The 26,436-nt window shown below is 31.4% G+C and overlaps 1 protein-coding gene and 1 pseudogene across 1 annotated transcript; both read left to right on the top strand.

Annotated features, from left to right (window-relative positions):
- On the top strand, positions 1–21,240 carry LOC139495535 (fasciclin-1-like). Its single transcript, XM_071283787.1, has 13 exons — positions 1–210; positions 6,938–7,109; positions 7,575–7,672; positions 8,761–8,945; positions 10,144–10,324; positions 10,832–10,952; positions 11,614–11,752; positions 12,272–12,431; positions 12,765–12,906; positions 13,166–13,313; positions 14,019–14,331; positions 14,963–15,080; positions 17,320–21,240. The coding sequence occupies exons 1-13, from the start codon at positions 85–87 to the stop codon at positions 17,526–17,528; spliced, it is 2,112 nt and encodes a 703-aa protein (XP_071139888.1). The 5' UTR covers positions 1–84; the 3' UTR covers positions 17,529–21,240.
- On the top strand, positions 11,419–11,502 carry LOC139496473 (small nucleolar RNA U3; annotated as a pseudogene).
- Positions 21,241–26,436: the final 5,196 nt, after the last annotated feature.

The raw sequence follows: 26,436 nt of genomic DNA, 5'->3' as shown, positions 1-26,436 counted from the left end.
TCCCCATAACTTGTTTTGGATTCTACTGTATTACAGAGTTGTCTCCCATGCTTATGACAGGTGGGATTATTCAAAAGTCCAACAATGGACTGGAAAGTGAAGTTGTTTGTTTGTTTGTGTGTTAGTTTATTTAATTGTTATATTTGTGATGACCCCACAGCTACAGATACCGTTTATGAAGTCTTACAAAGGACGCAAGGATTATCAAAGGTAAAAAATATACGTTACCTGTTCAGGTAAAATAAAAAAAAATGGCGACGTAAACAATGAATCACTTACATTGTACCCTTTATACTTTATGTCACGATTTTATTTTTAGCGATGAGAATAATGTGACTGCGAAATACAAAAACAATATATTATGTGAGAATCGTTCTCTACGATGAACGGGGTTTATTTTCTAATGAAATAAAAAGGGGGAGGGTGCTCATAAATCTACAACGTATGGGTCATAATACTGATTTTTGAACAGTCTAATCTCTTAATTTGACATACATTTACAATGGCTTAAATGTCAGGGGAAAAACACAGAAAGAATTATCTCAACTGTGGGATAATAAGCTCATGGATATAAAATATTATTCCCTAATCATGCTAATATTGTGGGGTTTTTTTTTGTGATTATATAATGTACATGTAATGTATAGAGTGGGGGCACAAATTGGCCGGGGACACAATTTCGCCGTTTTATGATTTTGAGGTGTAAAAACTTCGAAGGATGGCTGAAATGGAAGAAATATGCCTATATACTTAATTATAATTTTATAACAAATATGATTATTATTATATTCAACTTAAACAAAATTGTGACACTTATTGCAAGGGAACGAAAAACGGACAACGATTTTCAAAAAAGTTTTTCTTAGTTATATTTTGTCTGATTGGCCTAAATTTCTGTTTTTTATACCTTTGAAATGTCTGCTGTTCATCTATAATGAGATTTATTTGATAAATATTATATAAAGCTCCAGTTATTTGGTTTTAAATAGGTGTTTAAAAAAGGTGAATATGTGTCCCCCATTGACAAAACATCAGGAAATTTCAAACACCCTTTAATCTAACTATACCATTTGTATACAGATGATTTTTTTCAAACAAACATGTTTTCAAGCTTAGGAATGTTTTGCTGTTGAAGTTCATAATAATAATCTTTATATAGAAATATCAGTATACTTCAAAAACATATACATGTAGAACTGTAAAAAAAACCATGGAAATATATGGTGAAAATGAGCACCCCACTCTAGTAATCTATTAAATGACATGAACAAATCGGTCCAAAACTGATAAATCAGATTATTACATTGGTTGCAATAAATTACATTGGTTTCCCAGTTAAATAACAACCGATGATTTCACATGTGAAATAAATGTGGTTATTTCACTCTCTGACGTCATACAACAATAGGCGTAGAATGTGCAATACTGATAATGTTGTGCCCCATCCATATATTGAATCAAGAGTTCTAACGAAAATTGCTTTTCAGAAAGGGCCAATATGGAAAAAGGTGTATTGGCCCATGGAGTTACAGCTAAATTTGGACCTTCAACATATTGTTTCAGATACAGAATACTGGATGTTAGCTTCCTATTTCAATTGACGCCTAAGCTAACTTAACTTTAAAATTGTTATGCAAAAATAAATTTGGATCATATTTTCAACTAACAATGACTAATATAAAAAAGAAGATGTGGTGTGATTGCCAATGAGACAACTATCCACAAAAGACCAAAATGACACAGACATTAACAACTATAGGTCACTGTACGGCCTTCAACAATGAGAAAAGCCCATACCGCATAGTCAGCTATAATCATGATAATAAGGCCCTGATAAGACAATGTAAAACAATTCAAACGAGAAAACTAACGGCCTTATTTATGTAAAAGAATGAACGAAAAACAAATATGTAACACATAAACAGTTAATAATCATAAATACTTAATAAGAGTAGGCCTTTCAATTAATATCACTGTTCAGGCCCGTAGCCAGGAATTTCTAAGGGGGGCCGGGTTCTTGGACTCACAAACTCGACTTTAACAGTCACAATTCGAACAGAACATTGACTTTAACAGTGCTTATTTGTTTTTTCGGACGAACCCCCCCTGGCTACGGGTATGCTGTTTCATTTCTGTTGATCAATTATCAGAACCCAAACTACTCAAGAGTAAGAATTAATAGTTAATCTGTCTGATTTATCCTTCCCTGCTTAACAAAATATATTTGTTAATTAATTTTTATATTAAAGTAAACTGAAATGATTAATCACAAAATTAAGTACTTGAATGCAAGATTAGAAACTGGCAATGTTGACAAAACATCCACTCTAAATGGGCAATGAGTGTAAGTTTCATAGTTAAATTGAAGTGTCAGATCCAATACAGCTAACCTTGAATCTATAACAAGGCCAATACAGAAACAGTCAGTTTATAACACTATACATGTAGTATAAAATGGGGGAAAGACTTTAAAATTTTTATTGTCTTGTCATGTTTAAATACATGTACAATGTACATTTGTAACATTGTACTGAAAAATTCTCTTTTAAGTTAGCTAGAGAAATATTCTGTTATAATTACCACTTACAACATGTACAACTTTAGCATGTTTAGTAAATTCTCAAGTACCTGGTTATAAATGAAATTTTAAAAAGATCTTTGATCTTGAATACTCAACAATTATCAAATCTGTTTTACTTTAAGTCACTTCTCTAAAAAAACACTTGCATGCTGAGACACAGTTGTCATGCTTAATTAACATCTTAAATAATTTTATTAGATTATTACTGCTACTGCTAAGGCAGCAACCATTTGATTTTCGGGGGGGGGCTATGTTTTTTTTTTTCTGGACAAACTTTTTTTTTCGCCTTTGGCGAAAGACAATCTATTTTTTTGGCGATAAGTCGAAAACAATTTTTTTCTTTCAATTTTAGCATTACATATAGTGGCAGCTGAGGGTGAATCAAACAATTTTTTTTCTCAGGGTCAAAAACAAATTATTTTTTTCTCCAAAAACTGGAAACAAATTTTTTTTCCAAAAAAAAAACATAGCCCCCCCCCCCCCCCCCCCCCAGAAAATCAAATGGTTGCTGCCTAACAATACTGTTAAATACATGTACATGCATGTGCATGCATATAATCTCCAATCTACATGTAGTGCTGTATTTAGGATAGTATCCTATACCAGTAGTCATCCCCATATTTGTCACCAATTTAAAAAAAATCGATAACCAGGTTAACATTGAATCAATTCAGAAATTACCATGGAATTGCAATTAGTCACCAATTAAAAAGATAACTTTGCTCTTCAGGAGCCCTTTAAGGTGGTACCTAACATTACAGGGAGATAACTCTGTAAAATCAGCACAACGTTTTAATGACGTAGTGTCTAAAATATTAAGCTTCTCAATGATCAAAATAATTGTTTGTCAAACTGCTATATAACCAGTGTAATTTTTCTGATAAAACAGTTGGTTCAAATTTTTTGAATTTTTAATATTTTTGTCAAAGGGTCAAAGTAAATACTTCGTCAAAATTTTAAGAAAATTAAACGAGCCAAATTAATTTTAGTTAAAGTGTTAGGTACCACCTTAATGGATTTAATTATGCTATAATAACATGAATAAGGTTAATCTTAAGATTTCAGTAAAAATGATAACTATGAAATATTTGCCACTGTTCAACCACTAGTTGTAAGCAATTCCAAAATATTTAAAAAAGAAATGAATATGTATTACTGTACATACATAAACAAAATGTAGGTTAAAAGGAGAAAGATTGCACACAATGATTTAAGGTATTAATAAAACAAGTCATAGGTGTTTACAGCCTTTATATACATGTAACAGTGTATATATAGTGGATTTTCTCATGGGAATATAACTGTTAAAATCTGTAAAAGTGCCTTTTTATGACTGTTTCAGTTTTACAATAACTAATCATAACATTTATTATGTTGTAAAGGAGTAGGTCTGGTAAGGACCGATTTTGGCCTCATATTTCAGTTTCATCTGACGAAAGATTTTGACCACTTTTTAAACACTTAAGTGTCTATTTCATATGATTTAATTGATTTATGTGAAAGATTTTAACTTATTTGGTCATTAAAAACGATCCGATTCAAGCTCAAATAGGAAAAATCTACCAAATATGCGACAAAATGTCACTTTTTAGATTGTTTTTGTCAAAAACGAAAGTGGCCGCATCCATGTTCATCCTCAATCTTTATATATTTTATGTATTATCATCAAATACAACTTCCATTTCAATATTTTGGATGAACACGAATGCGGCCACTTCCGTTTTACACGGAAACCTTCTAAAATTTAACTAAAATGCTGGAATTGGGAAGATTTCAGTAATTTAGGATGACTTAATGGTGCTAGTACCCAATATATGTGCATAGTATTGTCAAAAACAGCCTATATTTATGTAGCAGAACCATTCTTCTATTCAATAAATAACTAAAAGTTTATATTTTAACAATTTTGTAAAACTGCTATATTTTGGGGCCAAAAAGGGGTCTTACTGGACCTTCTCCTTTTACAGTGTTTTACAATGTATTAATTATGTGTTTGTTTATAGCCTCACGGAACACAGGCGCTTGGGTATGTGATACAGATTTTTTTGGGGGATTTTTTTTTGCTGTATAAAATATTCAATTTTCTATATTTATAATACATATCTATCACTTCTGTGCATGTCTCACCTAGTTTCGAGCGATTTAAACGACCAAGAGAAAATACCCAATTTTACTATCCATACTAAGAAAAGGCGCTTGGGTATATATGTCTATATGATACAGATTTTTTGGGGGGATTTTTTTTTTGCTGAATGAAATATTCAATTTTCTATATTTATAATACATATCTATCACTTCTGTGCATGTCTCACCTAGTTTCGAGTGATTTAAACGACCAAGAGAAAATTATATACCCAATTTTACTATCCATACTAAGAAACAAAAAGGCAACTAACTCGACGCCATTTTTCTGCTATCTATAAATAAATAGATTGACCTACCTGGATTCCCCAACGATTTCTCTGGGGAAACGTGCCTTCCTTGCCGTCAGATCGCAGACATCGTTTATATTTATCAAATTGGTATTGATCGTAACATTTTTAGTCCATCTCCAGCATATAATAAAAAGATTTTAACTATTTTGACTAATTTCAAATTTACATGCCTGGAAGTTGACTGTTTTTACCGAACTTTTGTTAAAGGGAAGTAATATTTTCCCAGACTTTTTCGGAACATCTTTTAAAAGGTAAAAAAAGGGGCCAAAAACAAGCATTTTTGTAGTTTCAAGTCAATAAATTGGAGTTTCTTTGTCCAGAATGGTTGTTGAATCACCTAAAACCAATACTTTATGAAATCTTCTTTGAAAATTGGAGTTATCTTTCTTTGTCTAGAATACTAGTTGAATCAACTTAAGTCAATGCTATATATACAATACAATATTCACTTTACAACCAACTGATAAATTAAAGCAATCTTTACCATTCAGTGATTACAAGCACTTTGATTACCATTCTAGGGTTATGCCCCTTAAAAAGTAGAAAAATTAAAGAATTTTTTAGTTTCTGTTCTCTTAACCTAAGTTTGTCTTAACTAAATTTAATGAAATGTGTATATAATGCTTATTACGTCTTAACTCAGTTTCTAGTTCAATTTTTGGCAGCTTCACTTTTACAGTTCTAAAGTTATGTCCCTTAATTATAACCTTATATGCTAGAGGGGGCATCGTCTGTGTCCCTTTGCACATATTCCCCATTTATTTTTTTTAGAAGTTACTATTAATTAATATTAATTTTAACCATGACTGTATGACATTTTATGTTTTAATATTTTTTGATGTATTTAAATGAGTAGTTATTGTCGCAAACTCCATTAGTTTTTGAATTGAGATAATTTTTGGAATAAAGGAAAGGGGGAGGTGAAAAAAATGGGGGGGGGGGGGGGGGGGGTTAAATTTTTCTCATTTCAGATTTTAGAATTTAAAAAGAATTTTTATGCCCCACCTACGATAGAAGAGGGGCATTATGTTTTCTGGTCTGTGCCTCCGTTCGTCCGTCCGTCTGTGCGTCCGTTCATCCGTTCGTCTGTTCGCTTCAGGTTAAAGTTTTTGGTCAAGGTAGTTTTTGAAGAAGTTGAAGTCCAATCAACTTGAAGCTTAGTACACTTGTTCCCCATGATATGAACTTTCTAATTTTAATGCCAAATTATAGTTTTGACCCCAATTTCATGGTCCACTGAACATAAAAAATAATAGTGTGAAGTTCAGGTTAAAGTTTTTGGTCAAGGTAGTTTTTGAATAAGTTAAAGTTACATCAACTTGAAACTTAATACACATGTTCCCTATGATATGATCTTTCTAATTTTAATTCCAAATTAAAGTTTTGACCCCAATTTCACGGTCCACTGAACATAGAAAATGATAGTGCGAGTGGGGCATTCATGTACTATGGACACATTCTTGTTCTTCAAATATTTGTTTGAGGGGATAAATATTTAACAGCATAGTGTATTGCTAAAAAGCCAAAAAGGTTCATAAGACCACATTCATTCTGTGTCAGAAACCTATGCAGTGTCAACTATTTAATCACAATCCAAATTCAGAGCTGCATCCTGGATGATTCTGTATTTTATTTTTGACTTATTGAATTTTTAGTGAGCTTTTTAGTAAAAAATACATTAAACATGTTGTGAGCAATTTTTTTTCTGTCTCTTGTATAAACTTCCTATTGAGCAATAGATAGGAATGAGTCAGGATATACTTAGCATGACTTCCTGTAAAACCCAAGTGTTATTCGGGAACTTATTCCAAAAACATTTATTATGTTTTTTTTCACAAGACGACGGATGTATCATGTGCCTGTGGCTCAGCTGTTTATTTGATTTATTTTTCTTCATCACATTTTGTCTTGTCCATTTTAGTTCGAGTCTCTTGTAAGGAAGGCCCAGCTGGTGGAATTTTTTCAGTATCCAAGAACATACACAATATTTGCTCCCAATGACACAGCCTACGAGAACCTTACACCAGACAGGAAGCTCATTGTGGATAATATGGCGGGCATTAACCTTCAAAACTTTGTCAAGTTTCATGTCAGTAAGTATATACAGGTTTACCTATAGCAAAATGTATAGAGAAAGATGAAGAATATGTTTTATTTAATATAATTTGGCTCACAAGGAGCATAGTACAATATAAGACATTAATAAAACAATAACAAAAAGAAACAACAATAGTCTTAGTTACTCTAAGTATACATGCAAAGAAAAGAAACAGCATTTTCAACATAATGAACAACACATATATTATATATAAATATATTAAAAATTAAAAGTACATGTATGTTGACTTTGTGTGTGTTGTTGGGTGGTGTCTCATTGATGTAGCCCAACATCTATAAAAAAAGAAGATGTGGTATGATTGCCAATGAGACAACTCTCCACAAGAGACCAAATGACACAGAAATAAACCACTACGGGTCACTGTATGGCCTTCAACAATGAGCAAAGCCATGTTTACAATGTAAATCACTAACCCATTTATAATTTTTGTCTTTTTCAGTTGAAGGACAAAGGTTAATGACAGGAGATTTCCAAGACAATTCTGTAAGAAGAAGTATGTCTTCAAGTAAACTGTATATAAATAGAAGAGAAGGAAGTGTAAGTAGCAATGTTGTTTCATAGCTGACAATCTTCAAGTAGACCATGTTAGACTCATTAGTATTAGAACTTGAAATAGGTCTTTTTAGCCCATGATTGATTGCCAATGAGACGAAAAGACTAAATACTGTGGATTCATTATAATTCATTGGATACCAATTTTTGTGGGTTTCGTGGAAACAGGTGAACCACGAATTCAAATCTTCAACCAATTACATAATTACAATAGGCCTTGTATACAGAGATTGGCAAAACCACAAAATCAGATATCCACGAATAGGCAAGTGTTCAGCAATCCACGAAAATACATGAATCCTCAGTAGAAGGTAACCATTTTTAGGCCCAAAAAGACAAATATAAAACAATAGACAACTTTCGAGTTCGATGCATTTCCGTCAAAAACTCTGGTTTTAGTGAACGTCATTTGTGGGTTTAGGGGCGTCGTCACTTCCATTCCAATGTTGAGCGAGTGGTTGGAAAACTATAATTCTATATTGTACGAATTTTCTGCAAATTGATTCTCAAAGTTGACAATCAGCATTGCTGTCATTAGGGAATTGTCATTAAGTACCTACAGAACAACCATTATTTCTAGTTTATCCTGCACAATGACGATCACTAAGACGCTTGATGAACGTAAATAGTGCAACGATACAGGCAACCCCCTCTATCTGGTAAATGACGTCATAAAGGCGTGTATAATTGACGAGTTTTTTCCGGTGACGGATGAACTCGAAAGTGGTCTATTCAATTTCTATTTTCTAAATATCACAATACTAAGAACTCTCATTCTGATATCTGTATATTGTTAAGTCTTCAAAAATCGCAATAATAAATGCCTACAATAATTTAATTTCTATATAATACAGTATATGAACATAATGAAGATAAGATTAATTATCATAACCAATATTTTGTTCAATTGCTATATATATATATATATATATGATATTATTGATAAGTAATAAGTCTCAGCAATAACTATTTTGACATTTATGTCCTTACATTTGTTTTGCACTGTTTTGTTTGCTATGAAATTCCTATCATTCCTATGATATTAAAATTTTGGATGAAATTTCTGTTTTCAGGCAATATCTGGTTGGTTTGGACCAACAACGTTCTTTGTGAATGGAGCCATTGTTTCACCAGAGCAGAAAGATTTGGTTGGTGTAAATGGTGTGGTTCATGGACTTATGATCTGGATTGATAAGACTAGTCTAAAGACATCTTATGAATATACACAGACTCCAGACAATCCCAAAGTCAATTCTACGTAAGTCACAGAAGTCCTACTAAATAAGCTTTCTAAGAGTATCTTTCAAAAACTTATGAATATACACTCACACCTGACAACCGGAAAGCCAACTCTGCCGATCATTTATTTTTGTGGTTAAAAATTTTCTTGGATTGAAGAAAACTTGCATTTTTGCAGATATTTGATTCATGGTTTTCCTATATCTGCAATACAAACTAGTAGCCATAGAAAATTTGTAGTTCATTGATTTTTGAATTCGTGGTTCACCTAAAACCCACGAAAATTTGTATCCAACAAATAATAATGAATCCACAGTAAGTCAGTGATTACACTGCAAAATGTAATTGATTACAGCTGATTACGATTACTGATTACGATTACCCCATGCCTGTAAGTCACTGAAGTGAAAGTTTGATTTTGTTCTAAAATATGAATAAAAGGAGATGTGGTGTGTACATCAATGGAATGGCAACTTGATGACACAGACGTCAACACAGCATCTTCAACAATAGACGTTGAGAGAGAAGATGCATAAAGCATACAAATATACAATTTACATGTCTAACTCAAAATTGTTGTTATGGTTTCAATGGCTGAGTGGTTGAAGTATTTCAATTACTGTATCTCTAGCCAAAATTAAAGTTTTTAATTCCTACCCAAATATGGCAGGTGCAATCTTATTGGCCGTTTCAGAATCTAAAGCATCATGGGTAATTTCATTGTTCGTACCCCAAAATGAAAATAACGTCACGTCATTGGTTAAATTTCCATTGTTTATGACATTTTTAACCAATCAGGACGTTTTGGTGTACACTTTTGAAAATATTACCCAGGATGCATTAGATTCTGAAACAACGAATTTGATCAGGGTTGTCAGTACATGTATCTCTTTTCACCAGGCACTTCTGTATCCTCCACTATTAACTATCCTTCACAAAAAAGCCAATAGTTTTGAAAGTGGGGTTAAACATCCAAAAAAATCAAATCAAATTAGGTAAAAATCATACATATTTCTGTTCCTAAATGTTAAAGGGGAGATAATCAAATTTACTAACTTTAGTTTTGCAATATACATGTACATGATGGATGATTATAGTCTCTTTAATGCACAACAATTCTATTTGTTGTGTACTAAGGTACATTCAATATAGTGCTTTAATTTTGTGTAGCTGTTTTGTTTAACATTATTAACTTTACTATTTTCTCTTATTTGTAGGAAGTTTTATGCTGAGATCTTGAATAAGTTATCAATTTCTGGACAGTTTTATGATCCAATCAAAGATCTCCAGAATTACGACGGACGATTTACGCTCTTTGTACCTAATGATGCTGCTATAGATAGAATAGATTCATCTAAACTTAGAGACCTTCAACAAGATGTACAGAAGTTACATGAGGTATGGAGGGAACCACAAATTGAATTTTTCTATGTTCAAACTTCTGAAGATTTGTATGTTAAACAATTGTGATAACAAATGAAACAATTCATGATTGTCTTTTCATCAAATCCTTGATAGTTTAAATTTTGTGATGACAACTTTTGCTTGGCAGATATATTTATCAGACTATTGGCAACAATTTTCTGATTAGACCAAAATTAACCTGACTTGTTATGAGTTCAAGCATGCTACATGACCTCTGTGTACTTTTCTTGAATTGGAACAGCCACTTTTGCAAATAAATTCCTGAGGATTAAAATATGGTCTTCAGAAAAGAAAGTAAAACAAAGCTTTTTCAAATCTTTAACAGTCTGTGAATATTTAAAAAGGGACGCAATAAATTATTAGAATTTTTCACTATCGATGTTAAATTCATGTAGATCAATCTGTATTTTAGTCAGATTCAAAATCCATGCGTACTATTTTTTATTTTATCATGTGCTTAAATTTCTATTATATTTACAGGTTGTCAGGGCACATTACATAAAGAATGCTGCGCTTTTTACAACTTATGTGAATCACAATCAGGGATTTCTTAATGCCAATCAGAGAGCTCTGTCAATACGTAAACCATATCCATATAATGGTAAGAAACAGGTGTTAAATTTGAAAATGTTTGACAGATTTATAATAAAAAAAATAATTAAAATACATTTGAAGATCCTAAGAAAGGCCAGTTGAAAATATGAATATTGTAAAAAATATCATTCAAAGTTTTCAAGATACTGGTTGTGTAATATTGTTATAAATTGTTTTGATTAAATACAGATTACTGAAAAAATCAATGTTTTGTTAGAATTTTGTAGTTAAAGAAGATGGCTATTTTAAAATTTTTCGTAACATAAAAGTAAATTTGTTAGTTCATTTTTTAATCAGAGTTATCTCCCCTTGTACAGAGAACATTTTTTTTTTTTTTCGTTGAAAGGAAAACAATTCTGTATTTCTTACAGAAAAGTCTTTACAATTAGATTAAATGATATTTTAAAATTATCAGCATCAATATAGCAGCACACAATTAGACATTACTATTAAATTAATATTGTTATTTCCTAAAGATCATACTTTTATGGATCATTTCTATAGTATGTATCGCCAGAACGTCAGATAATTCTGACTGGACCTATTTCATATTTAGGGTTTAATTTTTTAAATTTTTTTTTCTTCAGTTCAAATTTGTTGCTTGAGGTGTTTTCTTTATTCCCAATGGCCATCTGTCCTCAATATATATTTTTCTTCATCTCTTTCAGTTTATGTCAATAGTGGTGGAGTCACGTCAGCGATAACATTGGGAAATATAACAGTCAACAATGGGGTGATACATGTGTGTGATCGCTTGCTAGGTTTCATCTATAATACAGTACGACAGCAGATATCAGAAGACTCACCGTAGGTTTTGAATATTTTCTACTACATTTTGTATGTTTGGTTATTTTTGAGGATATCACCATGAAATTAAATGTTCAACAAAGTGCATATTTTCATGAGCTTTTATGAAGAATTTATAAAAACCTTTAAAAGAGAATTTTTAATAATTCAATGGAAAAAAAAGGATTCACAGTATATTTGTACATATTTTCACAATGTATTTGTTTTGAGAAGAAAAACATGTCTAGAAAGAAAAAAAATGCGTAAAAGCCTAACAACAACAAAACTCTATACAAGAAACTAAATTTTGATGAATACGAACCATTCAAAAACCTGGAGTGATCTTTGTTTACCTGAAGGGTATGGAAGGGTATGCAGTTCTTGTCCAATATTTTAATTTGTTTTAAATCTACAAATTTCTATAGGCCTGTTAACGAAAATTTGACAAAAACCACAAAAACACAATTTTTCCTTAATCAACAAATATTTGCAAGTTCTTGCAAAAAATATTCCTCAGTTTGTGATATTTTCTATCTTCAGATTATTTGACCAGTTGATTAACAGAGCCTCAGAGGAGATAAGGAATACCCTTACTACACAGACAGGGGTCAATGTATTTGCTCCTACAGCAGAGGCCTTCGAAAAAATAAAGAGAGTTCCGTGGGTGTCACTTAATTTTGATTCTAAGCTGATTGACAAGGTAGGTTAGGTGAAATCCAATTTTAAAAGATGAAACAATTCAAACTAAAAATTAGACCAACAAGAAACAAGAAACATCTATGAACCACACCAACAAACAAAAATGACTGTACAACAGACTCCTGACTTAATACAGGTGCATAACAAAATGTTACAGGCTTTAAGATACTCCCTAATCTCAAACAGTAGTGTAACATTACAACATAAAAAGACACACTTTTAAAAAGAAGATCAGATTTCCATGGTCTAGAGAGTGAATTTTATATACATGATTCACTGTACTGTATTGGAGTTATTTATATTAAATATATATATTTTATTGATTCTGTTTTAGGTATTGAAACTTCACATTTTACAGCCAGGTCAACAGGTACAAGTGTCTAACATGGTTGGAGAGTATGAGAGTAGACAGTTCAGAACTAGTCTATATTTAGAAGGGACAAATCCTAAGATAACTATTTATAGACAGAGAAATGGTAAGTTTAACACAATTGTGACATATTTTCACTTTTTAAGCTGAGGAAAGAAATGTCTAAAATTTCAAGGTCATTTTTAAGAGTTTAAAACAATACCTCTAGATTTTGAAGATCTAACAGTTTGTTTTAATATTCACAAACTCTTTCATCAAAAATCTATGTAATGTTTTGATTATTCCTTAAACAGAACATTTGAAATGTCTTGTCATGAACAATTAAATATTCAGCTTCAACACACTTTTGACCTTTTTTTCTTCAGAAACCTGGGTTCAAGGTGACACAGTAATAGCCAAGGTTACACAGGCTGATATTGAGTGTACCAATGGCAGAATACAGTTCATAGATACAATCATGGGTGTACCTTACCTAGATCTGGCCAATCTTATCTGTAGTGATCTCTGGTTGCTGTAAGTATAGGATTTTGAATAAGTTAACATATTCATTAAGTTAACATAGATTTAACCTATTTCGCTTTTAAGAATTTTTATTGCACCAACAATAAAATTATTATGAGAAAACAGATGATACAAATTTAGTCTGCACATTACATGTTTATTGAATATAAAAATAAGGAGATGAGGTATGATTGCCAATGAGACTACTACCAAAGTTCAAATAAAGTGGATGTGAGCAATTATAGGTAATCATACAATGACTTATACATTACATAATACATATAGATATATAAGTCTTCAATAACAAAGTGGAATCAATACAATTGTGTTATAATACCTTAAATTATATAGCAACTATTTGATTGGCTAATAGGAAATCATGTTTCATAGTTTTATTTCGATGTTTTTCGGGATAGCAATTATTGTGGATTCAATAGGTAAGATAAACCACGATTTTAAATGTTTAATAAGGTACATATTTTCTATAAGCTTCTATTCACAATTTTGGCAAAATCACAAAATCAGATTTATTAAAATACAATTTTTCCTCAATCAACAGAAATTGGTATCCATGCAAATAAATGAATCGGAAGTCTTTTTTGCTTAACAGAATCGAACCAAAAACAGTTCTCCTTACCACGTTTTCTTTATAGCACTCACTGAAGTTTGTTGTCAGCTTGTAGAATCATACGCTGTATCTATTTGTCTACTTTTTAGGAGGACATACGATTACATGAGAGCACTTGGTATGAAAAACTACTTGAGCGATCGAAGGTTCTATAGTCAGCAGTGTACATTTGAGTCGCAAGGATATCCACCAAATTATGGAATCAACAATTACTTCAACAAAGTTGGACTGGCTACCATACCACCGTGGACACAGGATCCACCGTGGGATATGGGTTACTGTGGAACAGCATCGTCGCCATGTCAACTGACATTCTTTGCTCCAAACTCCACAGCTATTGATTATTTCTCAAATACTAACTATGGTGAAAAGATCATGAAAAATGCTTATGCTTTTCAAAGAGTAAGAATGAAATTTGTGTACAGTATTATTGTTATGTTATTAGAATATAAGGCATCTGTTTATTAGTGGGTATCTTACCAATATATGGCAACTTGACGTAAAAATTATTTGTAGAAAACTTTAAAAAAAAAAAAAAAAAACAGAATTAAAATTGTCTAAATATTTGAAGCTACCGACCACCAGTATTCTTCAAAGTTTTCTATGGGTTTCTCGTAACCAAAGCATGAAATATTCAAGGGGTAGGGGTACCATATATATTGTGAGCTTCACTTGTAGTACCTATAGTGGGGTTTTTTAAATCAAGGGGAGAAAATAAATAACCAAGGCGGCCTCTATTTTAAAAGCTGGACTTTGGTGGCAAAGTGGTCTAAGTAGCTCTACTACTGTAATCACTAGCCAGTCAACACTTAGATTGGTCGTGTGGGTACACTTGACTCCCAATATTAATTGACTGGGATTATCAGTTTTCCTATCGAAGGTCTATGGTTTTCTCAATGCACTCCTGCTTTCTCCACCCATAACAACTGACCGCCAAGAAATAGCCCAAATGCGGTGCTTAAAGTGATGATAAAACACCAACAATCAATCAATATATTCTGTATTTCAATAAAGATTGTCTGTTTTTTTTTAGATATTAACGAGACTGATGTTTCGTGAGAAGATAGAGTTAGAGACGCTAGCTAATACCAACTACAATTACAGATCTATACATGGGGATTCAATACGAATCTCCAAATCTAATGATAGATGTAAGTAAATACCAACTACAATTACAGATCTATACATGGGGATTCAATACGAATCTCCAAATCTAATGATAGATGTAAGTAAATACCAACTACAATTACAGATCTATACATGGGGATTCAATACGAATCTCTAAATCTAATGATAGATGTAAGTAAATACCAACTACAATTACAGATCTATACATGGTGATTCAATACAAATCTCTAAATCTAATGATAGATGTAAGTAAATACCAACTACAATTACAGATCTATACATGGGGATTCAATACGAATCTCTAAATCTAATGATAGATGTAAGTAAATACCAACTACAATTACAGATCTATACATGGGGATTCAATACGAATCTCTAAATCTAATGATAGATGTAAGTAAATACCAACTACAATTACAGATCTATACATGGTGATTCAATACGAATCTCTAAATCTAATGATAGATGTAAGTAAATACCAACTACAATTACAGATCTATACATGGTGATTCAATACGAATCTCCAAATCTAATGATAGATGTAAGTACAATTACAGATCTATACATGGTGATTCAATACGTATCTCTAAATTTAATGATAGATGTAAGTAAATACCAACTACAATTACAGATCTATACATGGTGATTCAATATGAATCTCTAAATCTAATGATAGATGTAAGTAAATACCAACTACAATTACAGATCTATACATGGTGATTCAATACGAATCTCTAAATCTAATGATAGATGTAAGTAAATACCAACTACAATTACAGATCTATACATGGGGATTCAATACGAATCTCTAAATCTAATGATAGATGTAAGTAAATACCAACTACAATTACAGATCTATACATGGTGATTCAATACGAATCTCTAAATCTAATGATAGATGTAAGTAAATACCAACTACAATTACAGATCTATACATGGTGATTCAATACGAATCTCTAAATCTAATGATAGATGTAAGTAAATACCAACTACAATTACAGATCTATACATGGTGATTCAATACGAATCTCCAAATCTAATGATAGATGTGAGTACAATTACAGATCTATACATGGTGATTCAATACAAATCTCCAAATCTAATGATAGATGTGAGTATAAATTGTAGATAAGGGTCTGAATGGGGGTCCATAAATACTGTATCCTTTAACTTTTTATGTAATTATTATCTATTTTTTTATTTTTTAGGCCTACTTTTCTCCTTTTTTTTTGAGCCTCTAGTTCTGTAGTATTATCCAATTACTTTCTATTCTGTAAACCCCATCCTGACTCTCAAAGATGAATTGCTTTTTATATTAGATTAACTAGATGTGGTATGATTGCCATTGATATAATTATAGACAAAAAACTGAAGGACAAGGACTTAAACAACTACAGTTCAACATATGACCTTCAAAACAGAGAACTACCCATACCATAATTAATTTTTAAAGCTAGGAAAGGCCATGGGATGACAAAATGGGAAATAAGAAAAACCAATAGACTGCTTTCAAGTTTGTCTGTCACCAGAAAAACTTGTCAATTATGCACGCCTTTATGATGCCATTTACCAGATAGAGGGGATCGCCTGTATCCCTGCACTATAAACACTCATCAAGCGTCTTACTGATCCTCATAGTGCAGTATAAACTAGAAATAATATTTGTTCTGTAGGTAATTAATCACAATTCCCTAACGACAGCAGTGCTGAAATACAATTATGAGAATTCAATTTGCCGAATAATTTGTGAATTATAGCTTTATAGTTTTCTAACCACTCGCTCAACATTGGAACGGAAGTGACAACATCCCTAAACGTATGAATGATGTTCACTTAAACCAAAATGTTTGATGGAAATGCATAGAATTTGAAAGTTGTTACTTAGCCAATATTAAGTGAAAAGCCGTTACAGCTGATCCATTAAAATATCATTGAGTATGCCAAAGAACGTGTAACAATTTCACAGACTTTTTCATTTATAGCATTTTTAGCCAAAATAGCTACTAAAATGGAACTTCTAAAATACGTACTTTGCTCAGCTTAACATCACTAGTTTATAAATCAATTTCTGACATTAAAATCTATTTTGAATGAAAACCAAGCTTAAAATACAATAAAGTTATCTTCCAAGTCTACACCATGGCTGTGCATATATAATACCAGAAAAAAAATCCTACCCAGAAATACTATTAACTATGCTATAGAATTTTGAATTATGAAATTTATGAAAATCTTTAAGGATTATTGTTTTGTATTTTTCAGTTGTAACGTTGTATTACCAGGCAGCAGCCGCTAGAGTGATCCACATGGACAATGGTGCTACTAATGGCATTGTCCATATTATAGACACTATACTGTATGTACCAGACGATCTCAGTCTACTGACGTCTGGATCTAGCCTTGCTAAGTACAGTCCAATTCTGTTACTTGTTGTACTGTTTTTATGGATTACATTCCACTCCTGTAAATAGATGTACTTTTTGTGTGGACTATAAGCCATTCCAGTTGCTAGTTTAAAGTTTTGTGTGGATTAAAGTCCAGTCCTTGAGATAAATGTATTTTGTTTGTGGATATTCATTTTGTTAGGCTTACAGGGAACTCATTTTATTAGTTGATCTACTTTTGTGAACAAAAGTCTGTTCTTGTTGTTTATATATTGACTTGAAACCATTCCTTTAAAACTTAACTGTGAATTCAGAAATTTTAGCAATTTCTTTATTGTGAAAAATTGTGATATAATAGCTAGGTGTGTGGAAAATAAAAACTTACATTTTATACTGCATTTCCTAAATTTTCATTAAGTAATTCTGCACTTCTAATTGCTTGCAAATATTTCTGAATTTACACACCAAGTTAATATTTACATACAGTTGTTATTAGATAAAAGCTGTGTTGAATGCAAGCATTTTTTTTGTTTAACATGCATATGCACTGTTAAAAACTAAGGAGTTAATTAAATGTGCAATACATCACTTATGTATGTTGTCTTCCTACAGACTAAGAGGTGTATTGTATCAAACTCACTTTTTAGCTCAGGTTCTGAAATTATCATGACAAGTAAATAGTACAGCATTGTTTCTAGAGCTTTGTATATTAAATTGTTACACAAATATATGATACCAAAATGTACATATTGAAGTTGAGCCATATTGAATACTACAATATCTGTGTATAAATACTTTAATATCTATATTTCATGTAAATATTTAGGATCAAGCAGCATTTGTCTATAAAATTTACTTGTTGTAAAGGGTTTTGAAGGGGAAAAAATTGGTGTGGTAGTACATGTAGTAAAGGATTTAAAAAAAAAATTGGTGGGTACCTGTTGGTAATAAAATTGAGGGGAAAATGGATTCTTATAATTGTTTTGGTTTTTTAACTGGATGTGAGAATTATTCATAAAATAATTTTTGATAATAATTATATATTCTAGAGAGTGATTTGTTTAGGTCTGATATACTGTAGTACAATAATTGAACACAAGTCTTTTACCCAAATGACTCATGTAAAATTTGAAGTTTGTGACTATCCACATGCAGTGTGCCATATCAAAACTGTGATTGTTAATGTTTATATGAGAATTTTCATGTTGGCTTAGTTAATAATGTATCTTGTTTTACTGTTAAGGTGGTACCCAACACCTTCTCTAAAATTAATTTGGCTCGTTTATTTTTCATAAAATTTTGACAAAGTATTTACTTTGAGCCTTTGACAAAAATATAAAAAAATTCAAAAAATTTTAACCAACCATTTTATCAGAAAAATTACACTGGTTATATAGCAGTTTGACAAACACTAATTTTGATCATTGAGAAGCTTAATATTCCCTTAACAACACAACGTAATTAAAACGTTTAGCTGATTTTACTGAGTTATCTCCCTGTAGTGTTTGGTACCACCTTAAGGATAGTTTTGTTAATGGTTAATTTCTGATTTTTGAATTTTAAAAGCAACCAAATTAAGTTGCATCTCCATTTGATATTATTTTTTTTCAATATAGTTGATTTTATGGTAAAATTAAGCAATTTTTTTTTTTTTTTTTTTTTTTTTTTTTAATTAATTGGTTCAAAGTAGGAAAAAAAAACATATATACCATTTTCAAATATTTGCAAGAAATGAATTAAAGGCAAATTAAAATTAAGTCTCTGGAATTAAAGCCATCAAAGAAATCATTATTTATATATACAAAAACACAACATACATTGATACATGTTTGTAAATATAAATGTAAATATTGTGTACATAGGATTACTGAAATATATACATATAATTTTGTTTATTGATTGAGAAGAGTTTTAAAACACACTCTCTGTTAATTTTTTAAGTGATTAAATATTTTTTTTGTATGTAAATCCCCTTTCTGATCAGATTTTATCTTAGAACCAAATGAAGATTCAGGGTGAGCACATTTATTGCACAGCTCCCTTAAAAACACTGTACTTTAATTCTAAGAAAAATAACCATTTTTTTTATGTCACAATATTGTCTTCTTAATCCTGATTCCCAAGAGCCAATTCCTTTAACATCAAAACTTGGGGTCTGTGTTTGTAAAAGAAAATGTTTTAAATACAAATCAGTATTTTTCATTATGACATTATCTTTACTTTCTACTCATGTCTGTTATAATTTGCACCTAAAGCTAAGCATGTAAGCAGTAATATTGTACAATTTATACCTTTTTATTAAGTCCTATTGTTGCATTTTGATTAAAAGATGGGTTTTTTTTATATTACTTCTCTATGATAGTCTTCACATTGGAAATATATGTGATTAAAGTCAGTTGTTGATGAAATTTTTTAACAAATGTTTCATATTTTCTGTAAATTTAAATTTTGCATTAATCATAAAGATAACCACATTCCATTTAATAAAAAAAAAAAGGTTAATGTTAGAAAAGAATATATTTTAAAATTTGACCGTATTTTCGTTTCTAATTTTTTTATGCCCCATTTATTATGCACCATTTATGGGCATTATGTTTTCTGGTCTGTTCGTTCATCAGTCAGTTAGTTCGTCCGTCTGTCCTGCTTCAGGTTTAAGTTTTCGGTTGAGGTAGTTTTTGATGTCAGAAGTTAAAGTCCAATCAACTTGAAACTAAGCACAGATCTTTCTAATTTTAATGCCAAATTAGAGATTTTACCCCAATTTCACAATCCACTGAACATAGAAATAGATATTGTGGATGGGTCATCTGTGTACTATGGACACATTCTTGTTTTTAACTTATTTTCCATACATTCCTTGCTATTCGCTCAATATGTATGCCAGCTGATACTTTTTAATCATTCCTAAAATGAATTTATTCTATTTTATACTTGTAAATATTAAAATTTAAAATTGTATATACATTTTATATAGAATAGTCAATGGTGTTTTTAATTCTATTTATAACTTGTGTTTTAATGAAATGTGATATTTAATATCACAAACTATTTGTACTAACTATATATTTTTTTATTTCTGTAGTCATGGATACACAAAAATAACTTTAATTAATTTCATTGTATTAAAAGGCTTAGATTATGTATGCTAATATTAGAAGTATTCATTTAAAAAAGGTATGAGGGTCTGGATGGGGGGGGGGGTCTGTTATTCTGTAAACATTTAATTTTTACCGCTTTTTTCTCTAATCCTCAAAAAATTAACCCCTTTTTTTCTCTAATCTTCAAAAAATTAGACCATGCATTTCTGTAATCTTCATTTTTTTTGCCCGCTTTTCTCTTATCTTCTTTTTTTAAGGACATTATTTTTTAATCATTTAACCCCATCCAAACCCTCAGGTATAAGGCTGCATTAATCCATTTACCAATTATTAATTTTCTAGGTCTGAGGAAATGTTCTATTTTTGTGAATACTAATAATTTCATAGTTATAACAAATTGTCCAAATAATTTTAAAGAACTATTTTTATTCTAAGCAAACACTTTATAAAATATACTATTACCAAGGTAATAAAATGAATATTCATAAACTTTTTTTTTAAGGTTTCCTTGATTGACAGGAGAAAAGACAAAATACCCACATAGTGAAATGAAAAGTATGTCATTTTTTATGTTTAATTCTATGCTATATATATGTAAAATGTTGTCATATTTTTTTATACACTTAATTTTTGACACTTTTAATTTTTCTTTTTAAGATGTCTTTATATTATCAAGAGGAAATAAATGAATAAATATCAAATTCTGTCTTTTATTTCTATTGACATAAATTGAGCTGGAGTTATTTCCCTTTGATTGCACATATCAAAATTTTATGACAGAATAATTCTACAAATACAAACTAGAACACGTACATATATATATATATATATTGGAAACAGAGCTTATTGGTTATTCATCATTTTCAGCATTATAATATTCACTTGGATTACTCCCTAATACTGTACACCAAATAATTTTCTTGAGCAATTTAATTTTTGTGACTTTCAAGTGTAGAAAAAAATTGCAAATATAAATCGTTGCGAATAAGTAAAACTTGGATTTTTCCTTACTTCACTACATCAAGTAAATTTGAGAATTGGGAAATTAAGTCGCTGCGAAATGGGTAAGAAAGCGCTAAACACAAAATAAAGTATCTGTGAAAATAAGTTGGTTTACAGTAGGTTAATTATTAGACACAATTAGTGAGTTTGCTTTCCATATACGATTGACTCTCGTTATCTCAAAGTCAGCCGGACCAGAGAAATATTTCGAGATACACGTAGTTTGACTCAAAAGAGAACTGGAATTTTGCCTATATCTGTATCAAAGCTAAAATAAATCGAGATGAATATGGGAAGCAGATAGATATTCTGGTTGCAGACAGATGTACAATGTATACTGTAAATTTAGAAATTATTGCATGCAAATTTTGCAGAATGAAACACTCAAACAGATCAGTCTATAAGATATTAAAATGTGAGGTATTTTTAAGATACTCGCCCATTCTCATTCGCATTAAAAAGGACTTTTTTCTGAATTTCAGTACTTTGCTCTCAGTATATACAGGAAAATTTTGTTCAATAACTAGCATTTTGACAAACTGAGATGCTTGCATTTTCTACATTTATAGCATGTGATTAAAACAGTTTGTGCACATGAAGGTGTTATGTACCCTTAAATATTATATTTCAGTTAAACAAATTTCTGATGATGAAAAGATTCACAATTTCCTACATTAAACAAGAATGAAATTGGGGTCAAAAACTCTTATTTGGCATTACAATAAGAAAGATCATATCATAAGGAACATGTGTACTAAGTTTCAAGTTGATTGGACTTCAACTTCATCAAAAACTTTAACCGGAAGCAGGACAAAGGGACGTACGGACAAACAGACGGACGGATGTACAGAACAGAAAACATAATGCCCCTCTACTATCGTAGGTGTGGCATAAAAATCAAAAAGTGAGAACAAGGGACTATTTGTGTTTACTGAATTTAAATTATGGTACATGTATATGCATGTGACAGTGTCAAATCCAGGGGGTGTTTGGGGTTAGGATCCCCCTTTTTTATTTTGTTTGTCATTTATGCTTAGCTATGAGAACATATGTTTGGAACCCCCTTTTTTATTTGACTTGCATGTCCCCGCTTTAAAATGATATAATGAAAAATTCTAATTATATGCGCTAGTAGTCGAATGGTATATTTGTACATCTTGTAACAGATTTTGTTTTTCATATATTCAATTTCAATGTGGATGCATGAAGATCGAAAATAACAATTCACTTAGAAATTATACCAAAACAAATAACTGAATTCATAATAATTAATCATACATTATTATTTATTTAGTCAGATTATGTTAAAGAGAAACAGCTTGTGTCAACTCAATCAATCTAACATATGTTAATATAAGCAATCGTTACTGATGTATAAACTGATAAGAAAATAAGAGGATCTCATACAACATGTATATGAGGGTCTGGATGGGATTTTACAGAATAAGTGAAATAATAAAGAAAAGAGAAAATTGACTATAAAAGATAAAGAATAGAAAAAAAATGACCACAAAAATTAAGAAATGAGAAAAATGGACCGCATAGAATAAAGATTAGAGTAAAATTGATCACGATTAAAAGATTAAAAATAGAGAAATGGACAACAAAAAAATAAGAAAAGAGAAAGTGGACCACAATGAAATAACGAATAGAGAAAATGAGATGATAAAAAATCGAGAATAGAAAAAATGGACAGCAAAAAATAAAGAACAGGAAAAAGGGACTTAAAATTTAGAAATGAGAAAAATGGACCACAAAAAAATACAGAAGTGACGAACCCTTATCCACCCTGATTTCTATGAAGAACAAACTGTATAACAGCTAGTAAGATGTTGAACGGTTAATTGAAGAAAGGGCATAGGGTCCAAATGATTCCGGTTGTCATATCTCATTCCACCTTTTCAAGATCAATATAATCGTTAAAATGTTAAAACAAACATAATCTTTTGACAAAATCTATAGCATTAACAAGTCTGTCACGTTTGGATAATTAGAGGTCAAAGTATCATTTTCATCAAAGACAAAATACATTTAATACATCATAGTAACTTACAACCTGGATTGTATGTCACAACTTTTACGATATTGTAAACCAATTAAAGATTCATAAACCTGATATTATCAAATTTTATACATACTTCATTATGTTCTATGTACATATATTTTCTTTGCCTGAGGACGTACATGTATGTAAATATATCATTGACAAGAAATTTCTCTTAAATTTGTTATTCTTCTAAAAGCAGATTATTTCTGATATAATACTTTTGGTAATCAAATACAAATTGGAATACTTAAACAAATCAGTGGCGGATCTAGAAAATTCAAATATTCATAAGTGAGGACCCGCTCTGGTCATGCTTCAGTGATTCTCTATATAATCAACTAAAATTTTCCCAGAAAAGGGGGGATCCGCCTATGGTCCTCATTCTATCAAAGTAAAGATACTTGAATTCAGACTATAAAGAGCAAAATAGATAATCGCTGGAAGATACCAGTTAAGTAATTTTGTGATAACTTTGGGGTTGTTTTTAACTATACTGAACTAGTATTGGATTTGAACTATGATAATGTGACAGCAACTTAGATCGAGTCCAGGCCCGTAGCCATGAATTCGGACTCATGAAAAAAAAGGAAAATCACAAAAATACTGAACTCCAAGGAAAATTCAAAACGGAAAATCCCCAATAAAATGGCAAAATCGAAAGTTCATACATATCAAACGCATGGATAACAACTGTCATATTCCAGACTTGGTACAGGCATTTTCTTATGTAGAAAATGGTGGATTGAACCTGGTTTTATAGCTAGCTAAAACCTCTCAGTTGTACGACAATCGCATCAAATTCCCTTATATTGTGACCGATGCGTGAACAAAACAAACAGACATCCGACTTTAACAGTCACAATTTGAACAGAACGTTGACCTTAACAGTGCTTATTTGGTTTCAAGGGGGGTTCGTCCGAACCCCACGCCCCCCTCTTTTTGGCGACGGGTGTGGAGTCCGTACTTCCCTATAGAAAGAGGTAACCGGATTAAACTGAGGTTTGCTGATTGGAAAGAGGACACCTGATTCCCCCACTGTTTGTGGCTTGGAAAAGAGGCACCAGATTCACCCGCGGTTTGCCTAGTTGAAATAAGGGCACCGGATTCACCCACTGTTTGTTGATTGGACAAAGGGCACCAGATTCACCCGCGGTTTGCCTAGTTGAAATAAGGGCACAAGATTCACCTACTGTTTGTTGATTGGACAAAGGGCGTCAGATTATTCACCCGCGATTTTCCTTGTTGAAATAAGGGTATCAGATCCACCCACTGGTTGTTGATTGGACAAAGGGCATCAGATTCACCCGCGGTTTGCCTACTTGAAATAAGGGCATCAGATTCACCCGCGAAAATAAGGGCATCAGATTCACCCGCGAAAATATGGTGGGCATTAGATTCACCCACTGTTTGTTGATTCAACAAAGGGCATCAGATTCACCCGCGGTTTGCCTAGTTGAAAAAAATGGCACCAGATATGGAATGAATGCACGGATCGTTCACATGAGGCTTGTCGATTGGAAGGGGGGCACATAGTTAACGTTAACCCGAAGATTGCCAATTGCAAAAAGGACACCGGATTCACCTGCTGTTTGCGGAGTTGGAAAGAGGGAAACGGATTAATCCGAGGATTGTCAATAGGTGTGGCAATTGATGAATACATTGCAGACAATTTCTAATCTGTCGTTGCTTAGTACGGTCTTACTAATTAAGGAGCCAATGATTACTATACAAATCCTTGATGGAGCTAATTTAACTCGGACTGTTCCACTTCTTAATCCTATAACATTCATAATTAATCAAGATTAGAGTCGATCGCACCTAGCTGTTACCAGTGTTGAAATGCTTTCGACTGAGCAATACAGTATAGGATAACCAGAGGCAGATATAATAATAAAAAAAGGACCAGGCCCATGTTACAAGCGCCTGTGTTTTCATGCTCTTAAGAGCCATTCTCTGTAAGGACCAAAATTAGTGTTCACACCTATGTCACAGATTTTTACGATTCTTTGTACACATACTACATAACTAATATAATTAACAACTAACACTTTAGAAATTAATTTTGGGCTTTGTTACTATGGAAATGGCGGCCATTTTGATTTTGGGCTTTTTTTTTCAATGAAAATTCTAAAAAATTTCCTAAATATCAATGCTTATTTTCCCTAAATCCTTACAGTAAATGATGCAGACAATTATCACATCTAAAAGCTGTTACCTTTGCCTTTCTAAAAATATATCACACATTTGGCTGACAATTGTGTACATATGCTTATTTTCTATTGGAAAAGGGGGTGATTCTGACATCTAAATGAAAACCAAATTTCACCAAAATTCATTGAAGCGTTGACAAAATTTCCGAGATAGTTTATAGAAAATATTGCCAAAATCATAAAGATAAACCCCCCATTTAAAATTTAAAAAAAAATCAGGGATGTGTTTTTTGATTTAAGAAAAAAAATGTGGATTGAAAACTGAAAAAAATCAACTATGTGTCTATGAATTATCTCCCCTTATGGTTCTTCTTCATTGAAAACACAAAGGAGCAACAGGAAGTACAAGGGTTACTACAGAATTTTTAAATATAATCATGGTTTAGAATTTTATTTACTTAATTTACCAGATGATTTGAAAAAAGCCCTATGCAATTTTAGATGTCTAAATCATCGACTCCCTATTGAAAGGGGTCGCTTTTGGGGTATAGAACGTGACGACAGAATTTGTGACATTTGTAACAAAAACCAATTAGGTGATGAATATCATTATTTATTTAATTGTACTTTTTTCAATAATGAAAGGAAATCTTTATTACCTTGTAATCTTATTACCAATCATAATACTGACAAATTTT

The sequence above is a fragment of the Mytilus edulis genome, chromosome 11 (assembly GCF_963676685.1).
Source record: "Mytilus edulis chromosome 11, xbMytEdul2.2, whole genome shotgun sequence".
Classification (NCBI taxonomy): Eukaryota; Metazoa; Mollusca; class Bivalvia; order Mytilida; family Mytilidae; genus Mytilus; species Mytilus edulis.
Note: the sequence above shows the minus strand (reverse complement) of the source record. Positions and strands in the feature narration are given on the sequence as shown.